This window comes from Pygocentrus nattereri, chromosome 26 (assembly GCF_015220715.1).
Source record: "Pygocentrus nattereri isolate fPygNat1 chromosome 26, fPygNat1.pri, whole genome shotgun sequence".
Classification (NCBI taxonomy): Eukaryota; Metazoa; Chordata; class Actinopteri; order Characiformes; family Serrasalmidae; genus Pygocentrus; species Pygocentrus nattereri.
The window spans coordinates 14,309,458-14,331,953 of NC_051236.1; the positions used below are offsets into that span (position 1 = coordinate 14,309,458).

The following is a 22,496-nucleotide window of genomic DNA, read 5'->3' on the forward strand; positions in this document are numbered from 1 at the left end:
AGCATTTGTGTGGCTGGCCAATGGCCATACACTGAGAAACTCCACTCCAGTATTAAAAATGTATTGTTAACATACATGCAGTAATATACTACAAAATATTCCTTAAATAAAATGCTTTTCTGGATTTACCATTATTAAGACCATTTCATCACAGCTGGGGAAAAAAACATATAAGTTTGATGGCTTTTTCAGACGGTAAATAAAATTTCACATGGGTCTCTACAATGAACACAGCGAAACATTTTGAATGAGTTTACATCTCACCGAAACCTTGGTGGAGTTCCCCAGCAATTTCTGTTTCATATATTTGCTATTATTGTATAAATGTCCTCAAAACAAGGACCGTTGAAAAACTGTTTTTTCACTGTGTCCTTCTCTATTTAAATCACTCAAAAAATTTATTAACTGATTATGGCCTCAATAACAAAGTGTTTGAACTGAGAGTATGGGAATGGGGGACATGGTGACCTGTGGTAGCCTTGGCTAGGCATGCTAAGCTTTATCTCTAGAACCCGACACTGAGCTGATAGGCCCTGTTAGGGCCAATTAGGAAAGTGGAGAAAAGAAAAAAACACGCAAGCACACGTAATCACTTTAATACGCTACCTCCACACTCCTCCTTCTCATATACTTAACTGGCCAGGTGCACCACGAGGTCAGCCTCGGGACGGGGATATCAACAATTAATGACCAGCCATTTTGTTCTAGTCTTGCAGTGTTTAGGGTAGCCTGGTCTGTCTAGTTCTGTGGTTGGAACACTTTACTCTCCTAGTAAGGCTGAAGAAAGACTGATTACATCTACAAGAGGCAGAAAGTGACAGATACTAACCTTTATAACCCTAACATGGTGCAATTTGCTCTTTCGTACAATCTTGATTACTAAGGTAACTGGAGTGTGCTCACCGGGCGATATTTAAGGTGATCATATGTAAAACATATTTATGCATCTATTGAGACCCATTGTAAGTAAATTGAAACATTGCATAACACTAGAAGAATAAACACAAATACAGCAAAATATAATAATATTTGTTTGCCATTTTTTAAAGTTACTGATATCTTGGTTAGAAGAATACAGTAAGAAGAACACAGCTTTGGGTCCTGACTTCTCACTGCCATCTAGCCGAGTCAAGGACATCTCTCAGCTGCACTGGTTTCATTTAATGAAGGCCTGATCAGATTAACTCTAGTACTCTATGTAATATTTAACTTTCTCAAGGAGAGATTTGGAAATAATTAAACACACTGGCAAAAAATTCTCAGTTTGCATGTATTTATGTCCATCCATCCATCCATCCATTTTCTAAGCCGCTTCTCCGTCAGGGTAGCGGGGGGGTTCTGGAGCCTATCCCAGCAGTCTTCGGGCGGAAGGCAGGATACACCCTGGACAGGTCACCAGTCCATCGCAGGGCAATGTATTTATGTTTGTTAGTTAATTTTTGAAGGTGTTTCAAATACTTTTATTATCTTCTTGATCTCTTTTGGAGTGATGCTGAAATATTTTTAATAATTTCTGATAAGTAAAAAAATTTTAATAAAATATTATTTTAAAATGATTGAAAATCAGTATGTAACATTAAAAATTCTATTCCTGAAACACAGATTTTCTGCAGTTAATAAAACTTTTTAAAACTTTTTTAAAGATTATGATTTTATGTGTATATGACTGTTTGAAGCTATGTTTTCTAACCATGTACTGGCTAGTGTTCTTAAGTTTTGTTCAAAATTAGCTAAAGTTCAGTGCTGAAACACTTAATAAAGTCTTGGAGACATTATTACTGAATTTGAAATGAAATGTTTCATTGTAACATAAAATATAACTAAGGTATAGGGTCACTCTGAAAATGCCATGGCTGATTCATTTTTCTGATTTCATGTTTTAAAAAAGACCAATCAGAGGCCCTGAATTACTAGGGGCCCCTGGGCTTCAGCTGGTAAGCCCTGTGCATCAAATTACCCCTGCTTATGTGGTTACATGTGAAGGTGGGCTGAGTGACTGGATCACAAAGTGTCTTTGAGGTGCATTGTGCACCATTTACACCTGTACCTAAACGCTGTCTGTTTGCAATCAGATCACCCAATCGGATGTCTTTTGGTGACAGGGGACTGCAGATTTTCAGCGAAAAAAATCCAGATCCAGATATGAATTTTAAATAATGAAATTACCTGCAATAATTAAAATTTAAATAGATGTTCATAAACAAAATTTCATCACCAGTGTTTCAGACCCTGGTCATGGATACCCACTGCTCTGCACATATTAGTGTTCCACTTCTCCCAACACACCTGATTCAACTTCATCAGACAGCTTCAACAGCTCCTTACTAAGGTAAAGTGGGTCTGCTAAAGCAGGGACTGGAACAAAAGTGCTTTGGACCAATCAGAACAAGTTCTTTAGCATTTTTCCTTATAATTCCTTATTAAATTTAGTTTTAGGATATAATTGGGTGAAATGGGCATTTATAAATGTTAATTTCATCCTCCAAAGTCATTCTGTTGTCAGTTACCTGTATGACATTATACAGCAGAATAAAGGTGTGTGCGTGTGATACCTCCATGAAGACTATATATATATATATATATATATATATGTGTGTGTGTGTGTGTGTGTGTGTGTGTGTGTGTGTGTGTGTGTGTGTGTGTGTTTGTGTATATGTGTGTGTATATATGTGTGTTAGGGGGGCCCTCCATCTGTTCTGTTTGCTACACATCTCCTGAGTGACAGGTGGACTCTCCCCAGCTCTCTCTGTTCATTTGTTTATGCCAGGCCATCTCAGAGACTAATAGCTGGTGACACAGCAAGCTGCTTTCCCTTAAAAACCTGTCCTTCATAACACAAGGCCACAAAAATACTACATAAAAAAGATATTTCCCTTCATATACCTCTAATTAAGGCTAAATGGGACTAAATGGATGAATTTTCAAGCCTCGCCTTGTATTAAAAAGACACCATCTGGACGTAAGGCATACATAATACATTTATGCATGAAATGAATATTCATGAACGTACAGGGCCACACAACACCACTGTAACAACACACTTATTTCAAAGGACATTTGCATAGGTTATAGTAGTGTACCAAATCAATCACACTGAAAAGGAGGTGATGCATTGAATCTACTTGTTTTGAAGGTGAACATTTTGTCCACATGAATAAAATATGTCAACACAATTGCTGCCAATGGGAACTGAAAGACAAAAAATGTTGATGTAATAGATTTTATTCATGTGGAAATGAGTCAATTCAATGCATTATATTTTCTGTTCAGCTGAGTATAAGCATTTAGAAACTTTGGTATATTTTACAGTTCTTACAAGGTCTTTTCCTGGTAGATTTCTTTTAAACATCCCTAACTTGTCCCTTATCATCATTCAGTCATTCAGAGAGGTTGATGTGAACTTACAGTGAAGAATTACTTACAGATGGTGGTGATATAGACATTTCATTTACTTCCTAAAACAGCCAGTGAATTTTTATATGGAATGATGATGATGTTACAATAGTGGAAAATCTGAAAAGGTTTTCTTTGGGTACTATTTTACCTAGAACACGTGGCAGGTACCCTTCCACCAAGAATAGATGCCTAAAGCTTATCTCAACATTATTGTAGGACAATGTCTTGGTCACCAAGCAGCGCATTTGTACAAAAAGTCATGTAATAATTGTCTGTGAAGGAGTTTTAAGAGGCAATAAATGCTTTAAATGTCTGGTTCCTATCACCACTATTGTAAATAATTTTCAGTTGGTCATTTTCTCCAGAATGTTGCATTTCACATCAAATCAACTGAATGGCTTTGTTTACATTTTAACCATCAAATTGTGTTAAATTCAAAAGCAAAATAGCAGTTCAGTAACAAAAAAGCAGTGCCCAATTCTTAGAAACTTTCAAATCATTTAGAGTTTATATTACAGGAAAAGCACTGCTTTCCAGTAAGTGAAATTATCCACGGTATGTTGTACGTTTTACCTGACTCATGCATAAAGGTTCTTATCTCATAGTGCAGTTCAGGCACAGAGACAAGAAACAACAAGAAGATTAAGCTCTGATATCATGAAGGATTTTCCACTTTTGCCTCACTCGGCGATTTTCCGCCTCTATCTCATTCCTTTTTCTGCTCCCTTTCACGCTCACACGTTTGCTCTCTGTCTCTCACCTACCTTTGTTATACCCACTTTGTTAATTATTTAGCTGGCGTTTTGGTCTTGCTCAATAATTCAAATGGTCACAGGCTGATCTCATGACTTAGTCCCCCATTACTACTCAGTACACCTTGTGATATTACAAGCAAACATGAGACTCGTGCCTTGCACATTTTTCCAAACATGAACCAAAATCAACAAGGAAAATAAGCACCTGAAACACCATGATTTCATCTTGTTAAAGATACAAAAAAATTGATTAATTCATTACTTTGAATACAATGAAACAGCAAACCATGGTGACCACACTTTCCGGACTCTCTAGGCCTTCAGAGAAGGCCTACTGACTTCTGTGAAATAAAATAGTCTGTCATCTTTAGTTCATTTTAATTTAATATAATTATGACACTTGTTGTGTTGATCAGCTCCGCAAGTCTTACAACACACTTACTTCAAATTCAGTTTGGAAACAAATTACAACAGAAAATCAACCAATGGTATTTTCATCTTCAATGAATGGGAGAAATTTCATGAAAAAAAAGGTCATCAAAAAAAACATCAGATTTGGCATATGATCAATATATGTTAATGTCTGTCATAAGCTTAAAATTAAACTTGGAATGTCTTTCACAAATTTCAAATGTTTATCTAGGACAGCCAAAAAATATACATGTTCTTATATACATATTTTAAATAAAGGTCAAATAAAAAATATGTGAATTACCATTACTTACATTTTACAGTAGTAAATAAAATGTAAAAAAATATATTAAAAGTTCTTACCACACACACACACACTCACACACACACACACACACAGTCACACCTGTAAACCTTGCATTGTGCAAAGTATACATTTTATATTAAAGTGCTGAGTGTAGCAGCAGTTAAAGGAGGTACAGTGGCAAAAAAAGGGATAAGTGAAGTAACAGCCTGATAAGTGGGGTAATAATGAATGTAAGTGAGGTGGTAGAGGACAACACTGGTCTGTAGTTATGGAGAATGGAATGTTGAATGCTCCAATACACACATACAGTATATACATACACACACACACACACACACACACACACACACACACACACACACAAACACACACACACATACATATATATATATATATATATATATATATATATATATATATATATATATATAATATATATAACATAACATTCAACATTCCATGCATTCCACCCATGTCATTTTCATACTTTCATTCCCAAACAAATTTGGTTTGGTTTTGATATAAATTCAAATCAAATAAAAGTACCAAGTGACTAAAGACTAGATGAATATGAAATATAAATTTTATTGACTTATTTCTTCAAGTGTTCAGGCACACTTAGATTCAAACACTTATAGATTAAGGATGTGTAAAATGTCAGATAATAAATGGTTTAAATATATCATTGAAAGCGGTTCAAACAGAAAAGCTTACAGTAAGCAAGGGTAACTACATGTTGCAGACAACAAAAGCCAAGGTGTGTCTAGTGAGTCAGATCAGATCTCAGCTGTGCTGTGGACTTTTCCCTGCTAGATTTTTCCCCTACATGTTTCCATACCTTTAAAGCATATGCCACTAAATCATAATTCCACTTGTCTTCGGGAGATAAATGCTCTACTCTTCACCTGCTTTGCTTCATTTAATCTCAGCTGATCATTCCTCACCCAAGGCCAGGCTTACTGGAACATACAGTCACACTCAATGCTCACTAATAATTTTTCATCAGTCTGGTCTTTTTCAATTTATTCAAGTAGACACCTTGGGTAAGACACAATTACCCAGAATTCTCATGATAAATATGTTTTGTGAAAACCCCCGTTACAGTGTTTTACCATGATCACAAGCTCTGCAGTAAAAAAAAACCCAGTCCATTTGTCTTACTTCCTCATGCAAGGCTCCACCTGTAGGGAGGTGTGTTTCCCAGAAATGGGCCATTTACATCAACAGCAGTTTCTATCACATGATTTATATGCATCTGCTCAATTTTGACCTCAGGTCAATGATAAAAAAAAAATTAAAATTCAGATCTACATATTTGCCAATGCTGCAGTTTGTTTTGCAGGTTAATATTAGTTCATTAAATTTACATTGACATTAAATTTAAGTTTTGTAGAAAATCTACAAACAGTAATTTTACTTTTTTATATGATTAGCACACCTGCTATTATTAACAGGATAATCACAAGAGAAAAAGGCTGCACATCACAAATTGTTTTCTTTTTTCTAAAATAATTCAAACATTCACTCCAATAAGAGAGCTTTATCACATGTAGGTATACAGTCCTGCTGACAGGTGAACGTGCTGAAGGATATTCTGGTCTTTCCCTTTTCCTTTTTCCTTTGATATAGTTTCTGAGTCCAGAGGGAAAGTGCCCAGGTGTCACCGAGAAACTTTTGGCTCAACAGGATCCGTTAAATCAGTCAGTCAGCCAGAAGGACAAAACAACAACTCATCCCTCAGAATTTGTGTTAAATAACTGCAATGTTATTCAGAATTCAGATCAGCCTCCGCCCTTCTAAACGTACTATAGTGACATCTGGTGGCCATGCTAGAACACTCTGAGAATGAGGTTCCGTTGCATTTGTCTCAGTTCAGAAATCTAGAATGATGAGTTAATAGATGGATCATGGGGTAAAATAAGCTAATACTACAATTTTAAAAAAGATGATGCTTTCAACGTTTCTTTAGTAAGAAAATGTTTCTATAGAGAACCTTGTACACTCAAAGAACCATCTGCGTGATTAAAGTGTTCTTTGCATCATGAAAGGGCTCATCAGATTGATGGAGAATGTGCTGTAGATGGTTCTATATAGAACCTTTTTCAACAGGGTTCTATAAAGCACCCAAAGGGTTATTTTATTGTTACAGCGCTATGTGGAACCATCTATAGCACAGTCATGTACATATTCCATCAATCTATAGAACCATTTCATGATGCTAAGAACCCTTTAAGCATGTAAAGGGTTCTTTGGGTGTTTATGGTTCTATATAGAAGCATTTTCTTTACTAAAACCCTTGAAGCATCACCTCTTTTTTAATGAGCACTCAATTGGGAGGTTTATCAAAACACAAGGAGAAGATCATGTAATAAAACTCCACTTTTAAGTCTTTGTAAAATTTGTAATTATCGTCAGGGAGATTAGCCATTCTCACAGACAAAAGAGAGAATTCAGTTCTTGGGAAAAGATAATTACGCATGAAACAGTTGAAGGTAAAACAAGATGAGGACAATCAGCCACAAGATGGATGGAGAATATCATGAATGAGCAATCATGAATGAGCCCTTAAGAAGCCTGAAGACCCAAACAGAAAACAGGGCAACCTGGAGAGGCACAGTCTTTATGGTCACTTGACCATAAATAACAGTTTTGCTATGCTACCGAAACCTTGTTTGAATTTCAGTTTCATTTGATTTTGCTTTGAAAAAGTTTCATATGATTCTGTTTGTCTGCTTGGAGCAACACCAAAAGAGACTACAATTCTTGATCTTTGTCTGCTATTAAACATAGAGCCTTTCCAAATGTGTAGGAAAGGCTCTAAGTGCTAATTATGACACATCTGTTGTGAGAGTGAACACAATGACAAAATGACTTGTGATTTGATTGTGTACAGTGGTTGCACTCCAAGACAATATCATAGCTAAAACACAAATATCTCTTTACAGGAGGGAGCAAAAACATTCTTTACTTTTAATGTAAGGACATGACATTTTTGGAGCATTTCCACTGGCTCATTCATTATGAAATTTTCAGACACTATAAAGGACTGCTGCTGTGCTCAAATCATAGAGAAAAGTAAAAAACAGAAATAATTAAGAAACATGTTTTTCTTTGGACACGACGATAAGCTACATGTTATGAACACGATCGCTTTCTTTAAGATCACTTGTTTTGGCAATAAATGTGCTTGTGAAATACATTTTATTCATCAGGATCAGACTCTTTATTCCTCTATGTTCAAAGAATTTCTCGTGTGCCGGTGTCATAGAAAAACATATACTGAAGATATACATGAAACAGACAAATAATCTGTAAGTAAAATATAGCACGTGCTGTTGTGCTCTGAAGTGCCTCTACTTTAAGTTCTCAAATATGTGCAGTATACAGTACAGTATGTAAGGGAGACACATTTTAATTATGTCAATTCAAAGCACCATTTGTTCCATGGAATTACAGAGTTTAATCCCACTTTAGTTCCGACTCAACTTAAAAGGCATCCAAATCCTGGACATTTAACCTACAGGATAATGGCTGGGTGTGTGACCTACTTATTTGGTTCTTCTGGCTAGACATTAAAAGAAAGCAACGACTAAAAGATTTTGTTCAAAAGCAAAATTACAACTAAATCCCACTTTTCTTTATTATGTTGTCGCGTGGACGATTTATTCCAACACAATTTGCCTTAGCTTAGCTTTGACAAAGCTAGTGCAGCGGAGAGCTACAGGGGTATTCAGACAGAAAGTACTGTCAAACTTTCAAAGCCTATTTACAGCGTCATTAGCGGCTTGTAAAGCCTGCCTGGACTATGGAGCAGTTTCTTCTAAATGTGAGCGCACTTCCTCATACAGAGCAGTGAACAGATACGGTAAACAACAGCGTCTGAATCCCCCACAGCACCTGACTCTCCACAGCTCCTATCACCGGCATTTACCTGCGCTGGAATTACATCGAGTTGCTAGACAACTGCAGCCAGCGATTGGTTGAGGGCGGGACTACAATAGAGTTACGTCTATAGGCATCAAGAAGTGGACATGAAGCAGCTTGTCGCCGAGTTTCGTTTATTCTGAACGGTTAGCAAACCCAGACATCTCAGAAAAAGGTAAGGACCTCATCTCTTTTCATTATAACAAACAGTCACACTTAGTTTACTTGGTTTCTCTTATTCTAAAGGAAAAATAAGACCTGTTAAATACTACACGTTGCGCTGTGCTGGCTCGCCTGTTGGCACGGTGTTAAGGTAAACAGAGTCACCAGGAGCACAACTTGTTGAACACCGTGGTAATGAAAGTGTCTACAACATTAGCACAAGTAACTGAGAGGATATGAAAAAGGTGAAATGTATGGATGTCTATATTATGTATTGCTGTGCAACCCTTTATGTAAAATGGTCCTATTTGCAGTTGGACACTAGATTAGCTCCTAAACAGCCTTGTTCTTGTTATGTTTGTTCATGTTTTTATTAATCTGTTTGTCTGCAGGAAGCCATCCAATGACAATTGTAAAATGAGAAAAATAAGAAATGACAGTGTTGGTATTTAGTTATATTAAGAGTGGACAGATGCAATAATACGTAAAAACTGTGGTAAGAAACAATATTTCGTTTTAACACAATCTAGAAATGAATGTAACAAATGTAGAACTCAGTCTAGTAAATGTGACGGACTTTATTCACCCTACAATATAGTAAGTTATGCAGTTATCATATAAGTTACTTATGCACCCCATATAAATTGTGTTAACAGCACGTTTTGTGCCACATTATCTGTTTTAAAGGGGAATTCCTCTGATTTTTCATAATAGATGCATAACTCCATAGTTGAGATGTAAACAAAGTCGGAGCGGTTTGGTGTGAAATTTTTCATTGCAGAGAACCAATTTCTTTACAGTAGTGCTGACATGATGACTACAGAGCAAATATAGACTTATATATCTTATATATCTTATTTTGTATTGAAAACAACCAGTCAACCTACACATGTCTCTTGCCTTTTAATATGTAGTGTTGATAAAGGTAAAATGGTGGTAACTCTGAAACAGACCAGGTTTTTTGGGGAAATATTTGGTGCCTTGGAACGCCCTGCACGCACCTCTCTACATGCAGGGCATTCAGAAACCACCCAGCACACGGCCTGTTCACCATCCTGCCATCAGGCAGGAGATTCCGCAGCATCCAGGCTAGAACAACCCTGTTAATAAACTCCATTCACTCCATGCCTTTATGACACTTTACCCATCATCTAAAAGAAGCTACATAAAAGAAAGAGACATTAATATTTGCCGCACTTTTACTTCCTTACAGAGGTTTTCAGTTAATCACCTGATCATTATTGCTTGGTACAGCTTTTCTAATGGATAGGAACAAATCAGTTATAACTTGGAAAGCATTAAATTAATAAGACAGAAATTGCATTTCAGAAGATATCATAAGACCACTTTGGAGCTTTTTATATAATTTTCAGAATTTTGGTGTCAAACATCAAAATTAGGCATCACCAATATGGTGCTTGGCTACTTATATATATTTTTCCTCACTTTCTACAAGATTTACAGGTTTTGGCAAAAGCGGTTATCTTTATATTTACTGCAAACTGCAAAACGGAGATGCAAAGCTTTGTTCTGACAGCGATTGCAGTTTTTATGCACAGGCTGTCAGGCTTCTGAACAAGCTGTGAAGCTGTGGGTCCGTCCCCAACTATCATTTCACTTAGTCTCTCTATCAGTATTATTATCATATCATTTCTGCTGTGGACAATAACACCTTAACACTAAGCCACTTCAAAGAACAATAACACAGTCAGACAAGTCACTTTAAAATGTATACGGTCTCTATGTCTTGTGTATATTGTCTCTATATTTTGTGTATATTTCACTATATTTTGCATACATTTTCCCTATATTTTGTGTATATTTAATATATTTCAAATTTTTACTTTTATTTATATATATATATATATATATATATATATATATATATATGTAGAGTGATTACCTGAGCCCCAGCACAAGCATTTCAATGCATAAATGTCTTGACATGTTGTGCAAATGACAAATAAACTTGAAACTTGAAACTTAAACTTCTAGGTAAAAATCTTATTTCAAAAATATCATAAAACAATGTCTCAGGCATGACATGATATAAAATAGTTTTCTAGCTTAGACGTCTGGTTCCTATCAACATTGTGAACAATTCAGACTCTGCAAGCTTCTCTGGAATCTGAATGACTTTGTTATTTAACTTAACATTTTCTTACCAATTTAATTATGCATAAATATACTGTGCCTGTTGTGTTTAAAGGTGATTTGTGTGTCTAGTTAATGAAAACTGAAGTTAAATATTTATTTATTTCTTCTTCTTTTACTTTCTACCAGGATTACACACAGTTACCAGAATGACTTTGACTGAGCATATTGCACAGCCCAGTCCCCAGGTGCTCTTAGTGGGTGAGAAGGACAGCAAGCGGCTCCTGGAGACGTATGTGAAGAGAAGCCTGAGCCTTAATGATGGAGCACAGTCTCCACGTTACCGAGAGCGCCGGACACACAAGTGGGTCACTCTTGCTGAGAGAGATAAGAGGAATCATAAACATTCTAGCGACACTTCCATTCACCTTAATGCCTCCGATGCAGTGGTGGACCTTAGTAAAATGGAGAACGAAGCATTCTCTGAGCCAGAAACCAAGAGCAAGCTCCAGGCAACAGGAGATAACCCTGAGATCAAATCTAAACCGTGGAAGAAAAGAGGCACTCTCAGTAGAAATGATGGATCCAATGCATCTCACAAATCTGATGGGAGGCCCAAGAAGTGGTTTTTACACTTTGATAAAGACAAGCGAGATGGTAAACAACCAAATAAAGCCTATAAACAAGAGATCAAGGATGAAGCTTTACCACAGGTACCTCTAGCTGACCAACTGGAAAGCTCAACAGAGGAAAAGAAACCCAAAGAGACCAAGAAGAGTAAGAAATCCTCAGTATGGAAGAGTGTAATGGGGTGGTTCTCTAGAGGGAATAGTGACAAACAGGAGGAGCAAGACGGAGAGGACATGAGACCTGAAGGAGCCCTCACTCCTCCAGAGGCTTCAAGTCCCTCAACCTCCTGCCTACCTTTACCTGATGTTCTCAGCAGTGGTGATGCCATCAGCTTGCGTCGTAGATCATTTAGAAGAAGGCGGTCCCAGAGGAGGTTATCACTGAAGAGATACAGCAGGGACATGGGACAAGATAAAGCCACTGGGAGACCATTAACTCTAGAGCTATGTTCTGATACCATGGTGAAATGTAGGTATATGTTCAAACATTTTAGGAAATGTAGAATAATAACACTGTTGTGTAAAGCAACAGTTCTTATATGTCTTGCATGTAAAATGTAGTTACATATTCACACTCAAAAGTGCATAATTTCAGATAACTTATTAATACTTCCAAAAATACATTAATTACTTTGGATTAATACATCCAAAAGAGAAATCTAGTCGAGCATCAGTTGGGCAAACTCCATTCACTCCATGCCTAAAACACTTTACCCATCATCTAAAAGAAGCTACATAAAAGAAAGAGAGATTAATGTTTGGCCCACTTTTACTTCCTTACAGAAGTTTTCAGTTAATCACCTGATCATTATTGCTTGGTACATCTTTTCTAATGGATAGGAATAAATCAGTTATAACTTGGAAAGCATTAAATTAATAAGACAGAAATTGCATTTCAGAAGATATCATAAGACCACTTTGGAGCTTGGTATATAATTTTCAGAATTTTGGTGTCACACATCAAATATGGAGCTTGGCTACTTATATATATTTTTCCTCACTTTCAGCTTTTGGCAAAAGCGGTTATCTTTATATTTACTGCAAACTGCAAAAGGGAGATGCAACGCTTTGTTCTGACAGCGATTACATGCTGCTGTCACAGTTAATGCTAATATTTTACTGTTATGATTTAATATTATGCATGTAAGCATCACTAACACACTCTCAGCAAGTATAATGTATAATGTGTTTGCTTTAAAACACCTGTGATATGTTTATAACATTTATTTTTCTGATGCAAATTATTTTTTTAAATGAAAGCTAAAGACACATGTTAATTTCAATCATTTTTGCAGCAATCGAGGAGGTTGAGCCTACTAGTGCTTATTATGAGAAAATGTCAGAGGAGCTACAGAAGATTGTACATGAGGTGAAAAATAGTCCATCAGAGGACAACAGAACTATCCTTGATGCAGTTCAACCTACGGACATAAATGGCTTACCCAGTGAGTACTGTTTATTGGCTTAGACTGAGAATAAAGTCTGCTGCTTAAGACATAGCTATGTTGAAAATGTATGTATGTACATTTACACGTATTTGCATTGAAAAGTGCTAGATTGGTAACTGATAATGCAATACTGGAGAGTTTAAACAGGACATGCTTTTATAGTTCCTCATAATTCTGTAATATTCTTTGTCTTGTCAGTTACTCAAGAGGAAGTTATTGAGAGGATCATTACGTTGATAAAGCAAAACGGGGATGTCATAGATTCCAAGGTAATGTTTTTCCAATAAGCTTTAGAAGGCTTTACACTCCATCACATTATATGTCAGTACTGTCACTTAGAGCAGTGGTCACCAACCTTGGTCCTTTAGATTTACTTTCCTGCAGAATCTGATTCAAACCAAAATCTTCTACACTTGTGGCAGTTAACTAACTTCCTCAGAAGTGTGTGACTGGCCAAATCAGAAGCGTTAGTGTAAGGTAAGCGGAGGACAGCATGTTAGATTTATGTCAGAACTAAACTCTGTAGGAAAGCAGATCTACAGAGGAGGGTTGGTGAGCACTGACTTAGAGCAATTCCATCCAAAAACCCCACAAGGAGTCCTTTTGAAAACAATATTACATGAGTTGAACATTTGGAAGACAAAACTGAAGCTCTTTACTCTTCCCCACAGCTGAAGGAAAATCCCGCCATTAGCTCCTACTTCATGAAGCTCTCCTATGGCTCCTTCCAGCAATTGGCAGATCAGTATGTACTGAGTACTGAGGTCCCCAAGCAACCTCCTGTGGCAGCTCCAGAGCTGGTGAAGTTTGCGTTTACGTTGGACTTCACAGCCCGAGTGGCCGGGCTCTCTCGCCATGCTCCCGGGCACATCCTTGGTTTTGGGAACCAGTACCTAAAGGATCGGTTCAGTCATACAAGCGAGAGCCATCCTCACATCACTGACATAATATCAGAGAAAGAGAAGAAGAGCTCTGACAAAGGAGAATGGTGAGTCAGAGTTGTTTTCTAAAGCAAAACTTTTGCTCTTTTCTACCTTCACAAGATGTAGTCAGCATAGTCTGTGGTAATAATGTCAGCAGCAGTTCAGTTTAATCTTTTGAACCGTACAAGCTGATTTCCCGGACTGGGATTAAGCCTGTTTCTGGACTACAAAGCGTTCTAAATGAAGATTCTCCATTAAAAATAAAATGTAGTTCAGTACTGGGTTTAATCCCTATCTAGGAAACTGCCCCTAAGTGTTTTATTCAGTAAAATATGTAAGACCTATTGTTCAGTTACCACTATTAATTAATTATTCAGTAACTACTGTTAATATGTAAGTCCTGTAGGTATAAGAATGATAAACTGATGTGTGGGCTCACACACACAAGTCCCTGACAGTTTAAAGGCTTAAAGATTTTGTTTTCTTTCAGAAGCCATAATGTGAAGAAGAACTGACATCAGGTTGCATTTCATGACCTCATCAGAGGATTGGAAAGCCTCCAGGGGGTGGTGGAAAATCGTCATGATGTCATCTGAGCTTTAACCTCATAGAAATATTTATCTAGATGAAGGCTGTGAGAGAAAGCTGTAAAGCTTAATAATTACAGATGTCATATTACTATATTAACCATATCACATACTACTTAGTGTGTACTATTTTATGAGATATGCAGTGCCACTTTGTGAGTTGTGATGATTGCAAGGGTTTTTGCTATCAGAGGCAGGACACAACACAAAATGTCCATTGTTCCGTGAGCAATAGCCAAGAAGTAGGAAAAACAACATAATTGTATGTAGCTGTATATAAGTATATACTTTTACATTTGCCACAACCAAAAACATATCACTGCTGTCAGAAGAAAATCTCAAATCTAAGTTTTTGCCGTTTTTCAGTTTTTGGGATAATTTTAAAATGCCTTTTGCCCTTTATAAAGTGTGGTAATAGTAAATTTCATGAAGACTGGACCAAAAGAAGTTGCCCAGAATTACTTGGAAAAAAGTCTGGTTCCATTGACGTACATTAAAGGAAAGTATGTTGTTTCCTTTTCCATTTTGAAGATACAAGGTTTTCTTCCGACAACAGTGTTATGTAAAAGTAGGCAGTAAAAGCTTTACCTCACAGCCAAGGAATTGACTGTAAAGCAATACCATGACTTCAAATTGTACCTGTCATGCAAGTTTTTCAGCAGATACCTAATAGGTTATTTATAGGTTAACTCACTGGAATGTGCCAAAGGTCTCACTAACATTTAAAGGGGAATTCCACCTTTTTTCAATCACTGCATTATTCAGCCTGACTGCAAAATGACACTGTCAAGAAACTTCCTGACTCAAATTTCTTTACAGTGGCAGTGAGAGAAAATAAAGGATGTCCACATCACAAATATAGACATTTACGATTTAAAATGACAAGGCAACCTACATATCTTCTGAGTTTTATGTAATGTTGACATGGTAAAATACAAGTAACTATGAAAAAAAGTATTCTTTGGGTACCACCTTTCCTTAAAATACCTTGCATGTACCTCTCCATGATGAATGCACTTAAAATTTAATATGTTTTAGGTCAAAAACCTTATCCCCAATCAACATGGCAAACATCAGGAAGACTTTCTGTAAGGTAGTTTTTAGCGGCGTTAAACACTTCAGATATCTGGTTCCTATCCTAGCATGTTTCTCTAGAATAGAGCATTTCACATCAGTCCACTCTGAATGACTTTGTGTACATCCTTAATCTTATTTAATTATGCATATATTTCGAAAAATCGATGGAGTTCCCCAGGAAGCATCTGATAATACTTGTACTGAAAGAACAAAATTATTTAATGCTGTTTAATGTTAGCACTTAAGCTCTTTATATATACCCTATGTACTCTGTGTGTATGCCGGCGTACACATGATTTAGCTATAAAGAAAGATTATTAATAAACATATTTTTGTGAATATTTATTTTGTTTCTTTCTATGACACATTTGAAATCAGATTCTACATCTGATAATGTCAAGCACTTTACATTTTGCAATAATGAATGTATAAAGAATTGCAGAACCAGTCAAAAACTGCTTAAAGATTCATACCAGCTGAGTATCAGGTCACCTTTAGAAAGGTAATCATAACCAGTGCTGGGGCTGTCCTTAGGTATATTAGGTAACATGGGTGAAGCAGGATTTCTACATAATTAACACCATCATTACCACTCAGCAGCCTGCAGCTTACTATACTGGCCTACTTGGAGCTCAGTAGCTTGTGGAAGGTTTTCTCACATGGCAGATTTGCTTGAGAATAGCAGTCAACTTCTAGTTCTAAGATTAGGAAGAAGTCAAAGGATGCAGGTTTGGGGCTTTTAATGTAGGAGCAATTGGTGGTGGACAGCTGGAGGCAGACAGAGCACTGTTGTGAGTGAAGGAACTGCGTCTGCTTGTCAGGCTGTAATTGCTCCTTCGAAGTGAAGGCCAGGTTGCACCATGGAACAAAGTGCAATCCAAGACAGAGGGAATGAAGAGGGTTTAAAAAGAGGGCAGGCAAATGAGGAAAGCATGTAGCAGAGACAGGGGGTAAAGATGGCGCACACAATGCAAATGAGCAAAGTATAGGTGGAAACAGCAAAACCAGCAAAGGCAAAAGTGGGAATCTGAAAAATGCAAGGATAAGATCTAAGGAAAAATGATAGGACTGAAAAAAAAACATCTTAAGGCTATGATTTAGATTAGCTGTGCAATTATATTAAAAAAAAAACAATCAGAAATTTTGTCTCTTTAGGTGGAAAAAGCACACTTATATAGAGACTGTGATTGAAACCAACATTTACAGTACTGTCACAGGACTTACCTGCTCAAAAGGTGTCTTTTCAAGTGAAGCATGAAAAAAACAGGCAACCGTCCCATAGCCCACATCATATCTGTCAACACTCTCACAGCCTTTTGAAGAGTGTGCCTCGCCCAGCGCACCAACCTATTTAGTGCTCACATACAAAAGCATTATTTAAAGCCTATGTTCTGTTGCTAAAGGGCATTTTTGTGACATTCTATGTGACATTCTCTCATAGAACATTGGAAAGGTTTATGTAATGGAATATTTGTCTTGAATTCTAAGGTGTAGCAGAGCGAGACAATCAAAGTGGCAAGTAAATTATAGGGCTGAAACAAGTAGGACAAAGTTGTTGTGGAAAGTCCAGATGCCATACTGGCCTGCCAGGTTATGGAGCAAGGCTAGACATGGGAAAAACAAATATTTTCTTCAAATAAAAGACTTGGACGACATACATAAACATTTCAAAACATACTTTGTCACCATTAGCCAGTTCATATTTGGAAAATAAGCTGTAAAAACAAGCCAGTTTTGAATTTACTGTTTAGTGATTTCACAAAAAAGAATCCATTTACATACACTTACAGAAACGTAACTTAGAATTCACGTGAAGTGTCTAAAAACTGCATGTGTTTACAAGTAAATTTCAGCTAAAATAAGTGGTAAATGTAGCTAACATGGAATTAGCATCATGCAAACAACATGCCCAAATAATCACACACTTTAAATTTCACCTTAATTTTGAAGAAGTGAACTAAAGAAGCAAAGTTTAGACTATTTTTGCTGATTAACTACATTTTGGGTAAGTGATACAATTGTTTACATTAGATTTTTGGCTGAACTGTCACTTTCAATGATGTGATTTCATGCACAACTACATATGACAATTCATTGATTTTTTTAGGACTATGAGTGCGTTCAAGTGAAAATGATCACATTTGTCCTATGTGGCAGTCATTTAGTAGAAGAGAATACATACAGTTCCAAAGTTTTAACACCTAGTCCAATTATGTTTTGTTGATGGGAAAGTAATAATAACAAGCTTAAATGTGATATATTTCTGCAAATTGTAGTGCAATTTCATTTTTATTCAGTTTAATATGTCAGCAAAAAAAATTAACAATGTGTAAAAATGTGCCATATCTTACACAGAGCATCCATCCATCCATCCATCCTCTAAGCCACTTCTCCGTCAGGGTCGCGGGGGGGTGCTGGCAGCAAATTCAAAATGAGTGAATATTTGCAAAAAACAACAAAGTTTATCTGTTTGAACATTAAATATCTTGTCTTTGTAGTGTATTCAGTTCAAGATAGATTGAAAAGGATTTGCAAATCATCGTATTCTGTTTTTATTTATGTTTTACACAACGTCCCAACTTCATTGAAATTGGGGTTTTATAAATAATGTGTCATTTATTACATAGCAACATTACAGAGTTGCCAAGAACAAAAGAAGCAACAGATTAAATACTTACAGGCTGGATGTTCCACACTATTATGGTAAAAGTATGGTACTTTGGTAAAAGCCAACACAAACTGAATTCTCACACAAATGAATAGAAGCTAACAAGTACTTGCCTGTAAGCTTTGCTTTTTGTTCTCTGAAAAAAAATGAGAAGTAGAGAAAGAGGAGCTGGTTCCCCATATAATACAGAGCTTCAAATTGCTCTGGTACAGCCAGGAATGACAATTAACTGCCAAACTATTTTTGTATATCACAGCATGCCAACCAGTGCTCTAATATAGATGACCATTGCTCTTTTGAGCTCTGAATTATATGTTTAGATTGTGATTTTAACCCATTTAATCCCACCAACTATTTTTACTTATTTATTCATGTATTTATTCATTTATTTATTGCTCAAAACGGTTATGTTTTCTACTGAATAGCAAATGGTTTTAAATTACAGGCTGTTTTGATTTCATATTAATATTTTTACACAGTTGGGGTAAATGGTCACATGACCAATGCCATTTACTTCAGACATGCATCTGAGAAAGACAATGTCTACCTCAGCGTGCCACAAAAGAAACTCAGTAAAATGTTAGAATACAGCTAAAACTACCATATTTGGTGCACATAATTATTTTAAGGTTTATTATTGACTGTACCACCACATTTAGGAGATGTCACAGGAGATGTAAACACATAAACAATCAAAATCATGACCAATGGGATAACAACAGTGGCTCGTATTTGCTGTTATCGTAACGATTTTTTCACATATCTCAAATTTCCCTGTTTCAAACATGCTAGAACATGACAATCCAGTGAATCCATGTTTACCTGGTCAATTGTTAATTAATTCATTTTTTCATTTCTTGTGTATTTGGGTCTTATTGATTAAACGCATGAATAATAATTTTAACTTTACCAAAATATCTGCTGAAAAGGCATGTAGCTTGTGTCGAGGCTGTCCAAGGAGCGAAGTTCATGTACTCAAACAACTGAAGAGATTAAATGGGTTAATACTTGATTGATATTTTACATTTAATCCATTCACTATCCTAATTTACATGCTTTTAATCTAAATTTCAGCGATGATCATAGTGAGAGAATATGAGAGACCCTTCAGAGGCACAGAAATGATTGTGTTCCTACTTTTGGATTGTTTACGATACTTAAATAAATATCCATTACTCATTTATGAATGAATGCTGTGCTAAAAACAATGGTAAATATAAAGTAACTCAAACATGTAGATCAGTCTTTACCATGACTTGTTCACTGGTAAGGCTTACCAGTAGTTTTTTTTTTTGGTTAAGGTACTTATACCAGCACAGCTGTGACAGCACTTATGAGTCATGCTAGCAACCACTGATCAAGGCACTATAACCAGTGTGGTCCCCATGCATTTGCTCCATCTCTAATGAATGAATGAATGCTTCTGTAGTGCCTTTGACAAATGAAATACTTTCCCCAGCAGCCTGAAGTCATTTGAATCTGAACTGATGTCATTAGTAAATCTTTGAATTACAACTTGTAAGTCATGTTGAAGTACCGTGTGGACCAACACAGAGGGCTACACAAAGCTGTTCCTTTAGGCTCTGATACGCATTTGAATGTTGTTTTTAATAGATGCCCCCCTCTTCTTTTCAGTGCACATCCTCAGTTATAGTCTAATAGCAATAAACCTAAGTTGACCATAGAAGGCCAAGCAACTGTTAGAGAAACAGTACATTTTCATACCCCAATTTATGTTTACATTATGACTATTATTAAACATATACAGAGCAATTACACTCTGCTTTATTACTGCACACATAACTGCACAAATAGTATTCACCAAATTAGAGGAATAAGACTTGAAGCTTGCCATAAATGCTAATTTATGCCTCAAAAGTAATCTTTTGAGTCAAAATGCAAACTGACCATTAATGAAACTCAAAGCAAACACAAATACGTTTTCGTTTTTATTGTTTTGAAAAGAAGAAAGATTAATCAAAGAGGCCAAAGCCCATGTCTTCATCTGACTCTTCAGATTCTTCTTTCTTCTCCTCCTTTTTCTCTTCCGCTAGAAGAAAAAGGTAACAGTTCTCATTAGTCAATTTTAATGAGACCCTACGGAACACCACTGAAGTCAATAAGAGGTGTTTATAAAAAAAAAACTGAAGAAAAAAAGAAAAAAAAACGGGCAGTACAATGAGGTTTAGATCGTTTAAACAGAAGGTCAGTCACTTACCTGCAGGTGCTTCCCCAGCTGCTGGAGCCCCACCACCACCTCCACCAGGACCAGCAGCAGAGACTGCCACAGCACCACCCGCTGGCACGGAGGCTAACTTAGCGAGGCCTACAGAGAAAATACCTTATAATTACCTTATTCAAAGAGACATTCCACTCAATAAGCAACCAAAAAAGCAAAATTCAATATAAACATACCGGAATTCATGACTTCATTGATGTCTTTGCCATTCAATTCACTGATGACCTGTGGAGATGCACAAGACATTACATTTACTCACCAGCCCTGCATAGCACTAGTAAGAGGCCCACAAAGAGATAACATTTATAAGATGCTTGGGTGCTTTAAATGTGGATGTTTTAAACAGATACCTTATTAAGACGTTCATCATCAGCCTCAATTCCTACACTCCCCAGGATGTTCTTGATATCCTTGGCAGAGGGGCTGGTGTTTCCACCCAGCACAGCCAAAAGGTAAGCGGCCACGTAACGCATTCTGGAAGGAAAAATGCAGGACACCGTTTTTAAAAATAAAAAAAAGCTCAATCAGTTTTGCTATTAAAATTTGCACATGCAGTACTGTGGGAAAGTTAGCCAAGTTTAAAACTTGGCAGTAAGCATTTTCACCTCTAAAATCACCATCATTAGAATAAATACATTAATAATAAATACACATGCACACACACACACATATTATATATATATATACACTTTTTTTATTTATTTATTTATTTTTAAATCAACACTGGTTTGGTCACTGACTTCTCAGTGGAATTCAAGCATCACACTGATTTGACAAATGTATTACATCAGTGACTTACCTGGATTAATTTAATGAAGTACTGATTAACTGAGCTAGGTACCAGATGCTAACTGTAAACACTGGGCTTGCTAAAGAGTGCTTTGAAAACGGCTACACTACTCTAACACATAAAAATCACCATTAATGTATTTATTAATTCACTTATTTGTATTTATCCTAATGTTTGGTCTGTTTTTCTGATTAACACTATTGAGATAAATGACTCTTCACATTAATTACTTGGATGCCCTTGACACTTTTTGCATATTACTGTATGCATTACTGTACGTTTCATTCTTAGAACGTAAACTTCCCCCAATCTTGGGAGGGTGTAGTGCACTTTATGAGGCACCACTGTCTTTTCCCCCACTGATCACCACCCCTCCTCCTGCTGAAGTCCAACTACGACTGCGCCTGTTTAGAGTTGTGTTATCAGCTGCATTAAAACTTTACTCTGAAATGAGTCATTTATCGTCCCTTTAAAAAAATAACCAAGTTAACTAAACCGGAGAAATGTTTGATAATGTGGATGTTTGTTTCTTCTTGGAGGTTTGCTTTCTCTGCGCAGTTCTGTGTTGGCATATAAGCCTGTGTTGTTTATTTCAGCCCATTTATTGACACAGCTCGTCTGAACTAGACAGTAAATACAGCACTACCACCCCACACGCTTATTCAGGACAGGTGCAGCGTTTTTACTTGGACAGAGCGGCGTCAATGTTCTCGGTATTCAGCCGAGAACCAAACAAAATGGAGCGCGCTCTACTCTGGTATCGCGACCACGCTACGAGCTGTCAGCAAGGCCAACGTGTGTTTACCACGTTCCTGGTCGATTTAAACGTCCATACCCGTCATGTGTACTAACTAGTATTAATACACTATGATTTACCAAACTCTGGGGCAGAACTGTGAAAATAACTTACTTTAAGTCTACGAAAGACACGAAACGTCGGACACGCTGCGATTTCCGGACGGAAGAGAGAGGCCGAGTGAAATTAGCCGCGGTGTGACGCAGTATTCAGGGATCTGATTGGGTGCCCAGAGTGCCGCGTCAAAATCGCACACTGTGATTGGACAGTGTCAGAAAACAGTAAAAAAT

The 22,496-nt window shown here is 36.7% G+C and overlaps 2 protein-coding genes across 4 annotated transcripts; one reads left to right on the plus strand and one right to left on the minus strand.

Moving 5' to 3' along the window:
* The first annotated feature begins 8,747 nt into the window (after positions 1-8,747).
* Positions 8,748-16,027, plus strand: LOC108427547. Of its 3 annotated transcripts, none has more exons than XM_037534840.1 (6): positions 8,748-8,968; positions 11,239-12,147; positions 12,974-13,123; positions 13,325-13,395; positions 13,798-14,114; positions 14,543-16,027. In XM_037534840.1, the coding sequence occupies exons 2-6, from the start codon at positions 11,259-11,261 to the stop codon at positions 14,562-14,564; spliced, it is 1,449 nt and encodes a 482-aa protein (XP_037390737.1). In that variant the 5' UTR covers positions 8,748-8,968; positions 11,239-11,258; the 3' UTR covers positions 14,565-16,027. The 3 variants fall into 3 exon arrangements, with proteins under 3 accessions (XP_037390737.1, XP_037390738.1, XP_017553260.2); XM_037534841.1 differs by having other exon boundaries at positions 14,556-14,571; XM_017697771.2 differs by having other exon boundaries at positions 8,749-8,968; positions 14,540-16,027.
* Positions 16,028-20,317: 4,290 nt separating this feature from the next.
* Positions 20,318-22,455, minus strand: rplp2 (ribosomal protein, large P2). The gene is made up of 5 exons (XM_017697863.2): positions 22,321-22,455; positions 20,971-21,094; positions 20,797-20,845; positions 20,600-20,707; positions 20,318-20,431 (listed from the first exon to the last, which is right to left on the minus strand). Exons 2-5 carry the CDS (start codon positions 21,091-21,093, stop codon positions 20,355-20,357), a joined length of 357 nt encoding a protein of 118 aa, XP_017553352.1. The 5' UTR covers position 21,094; positions 22,321-22,455; the 3' UTR covers positions 20,318-20,354.
* Positions 22,456-22,496: the final 41 nt, after the last annotated feature.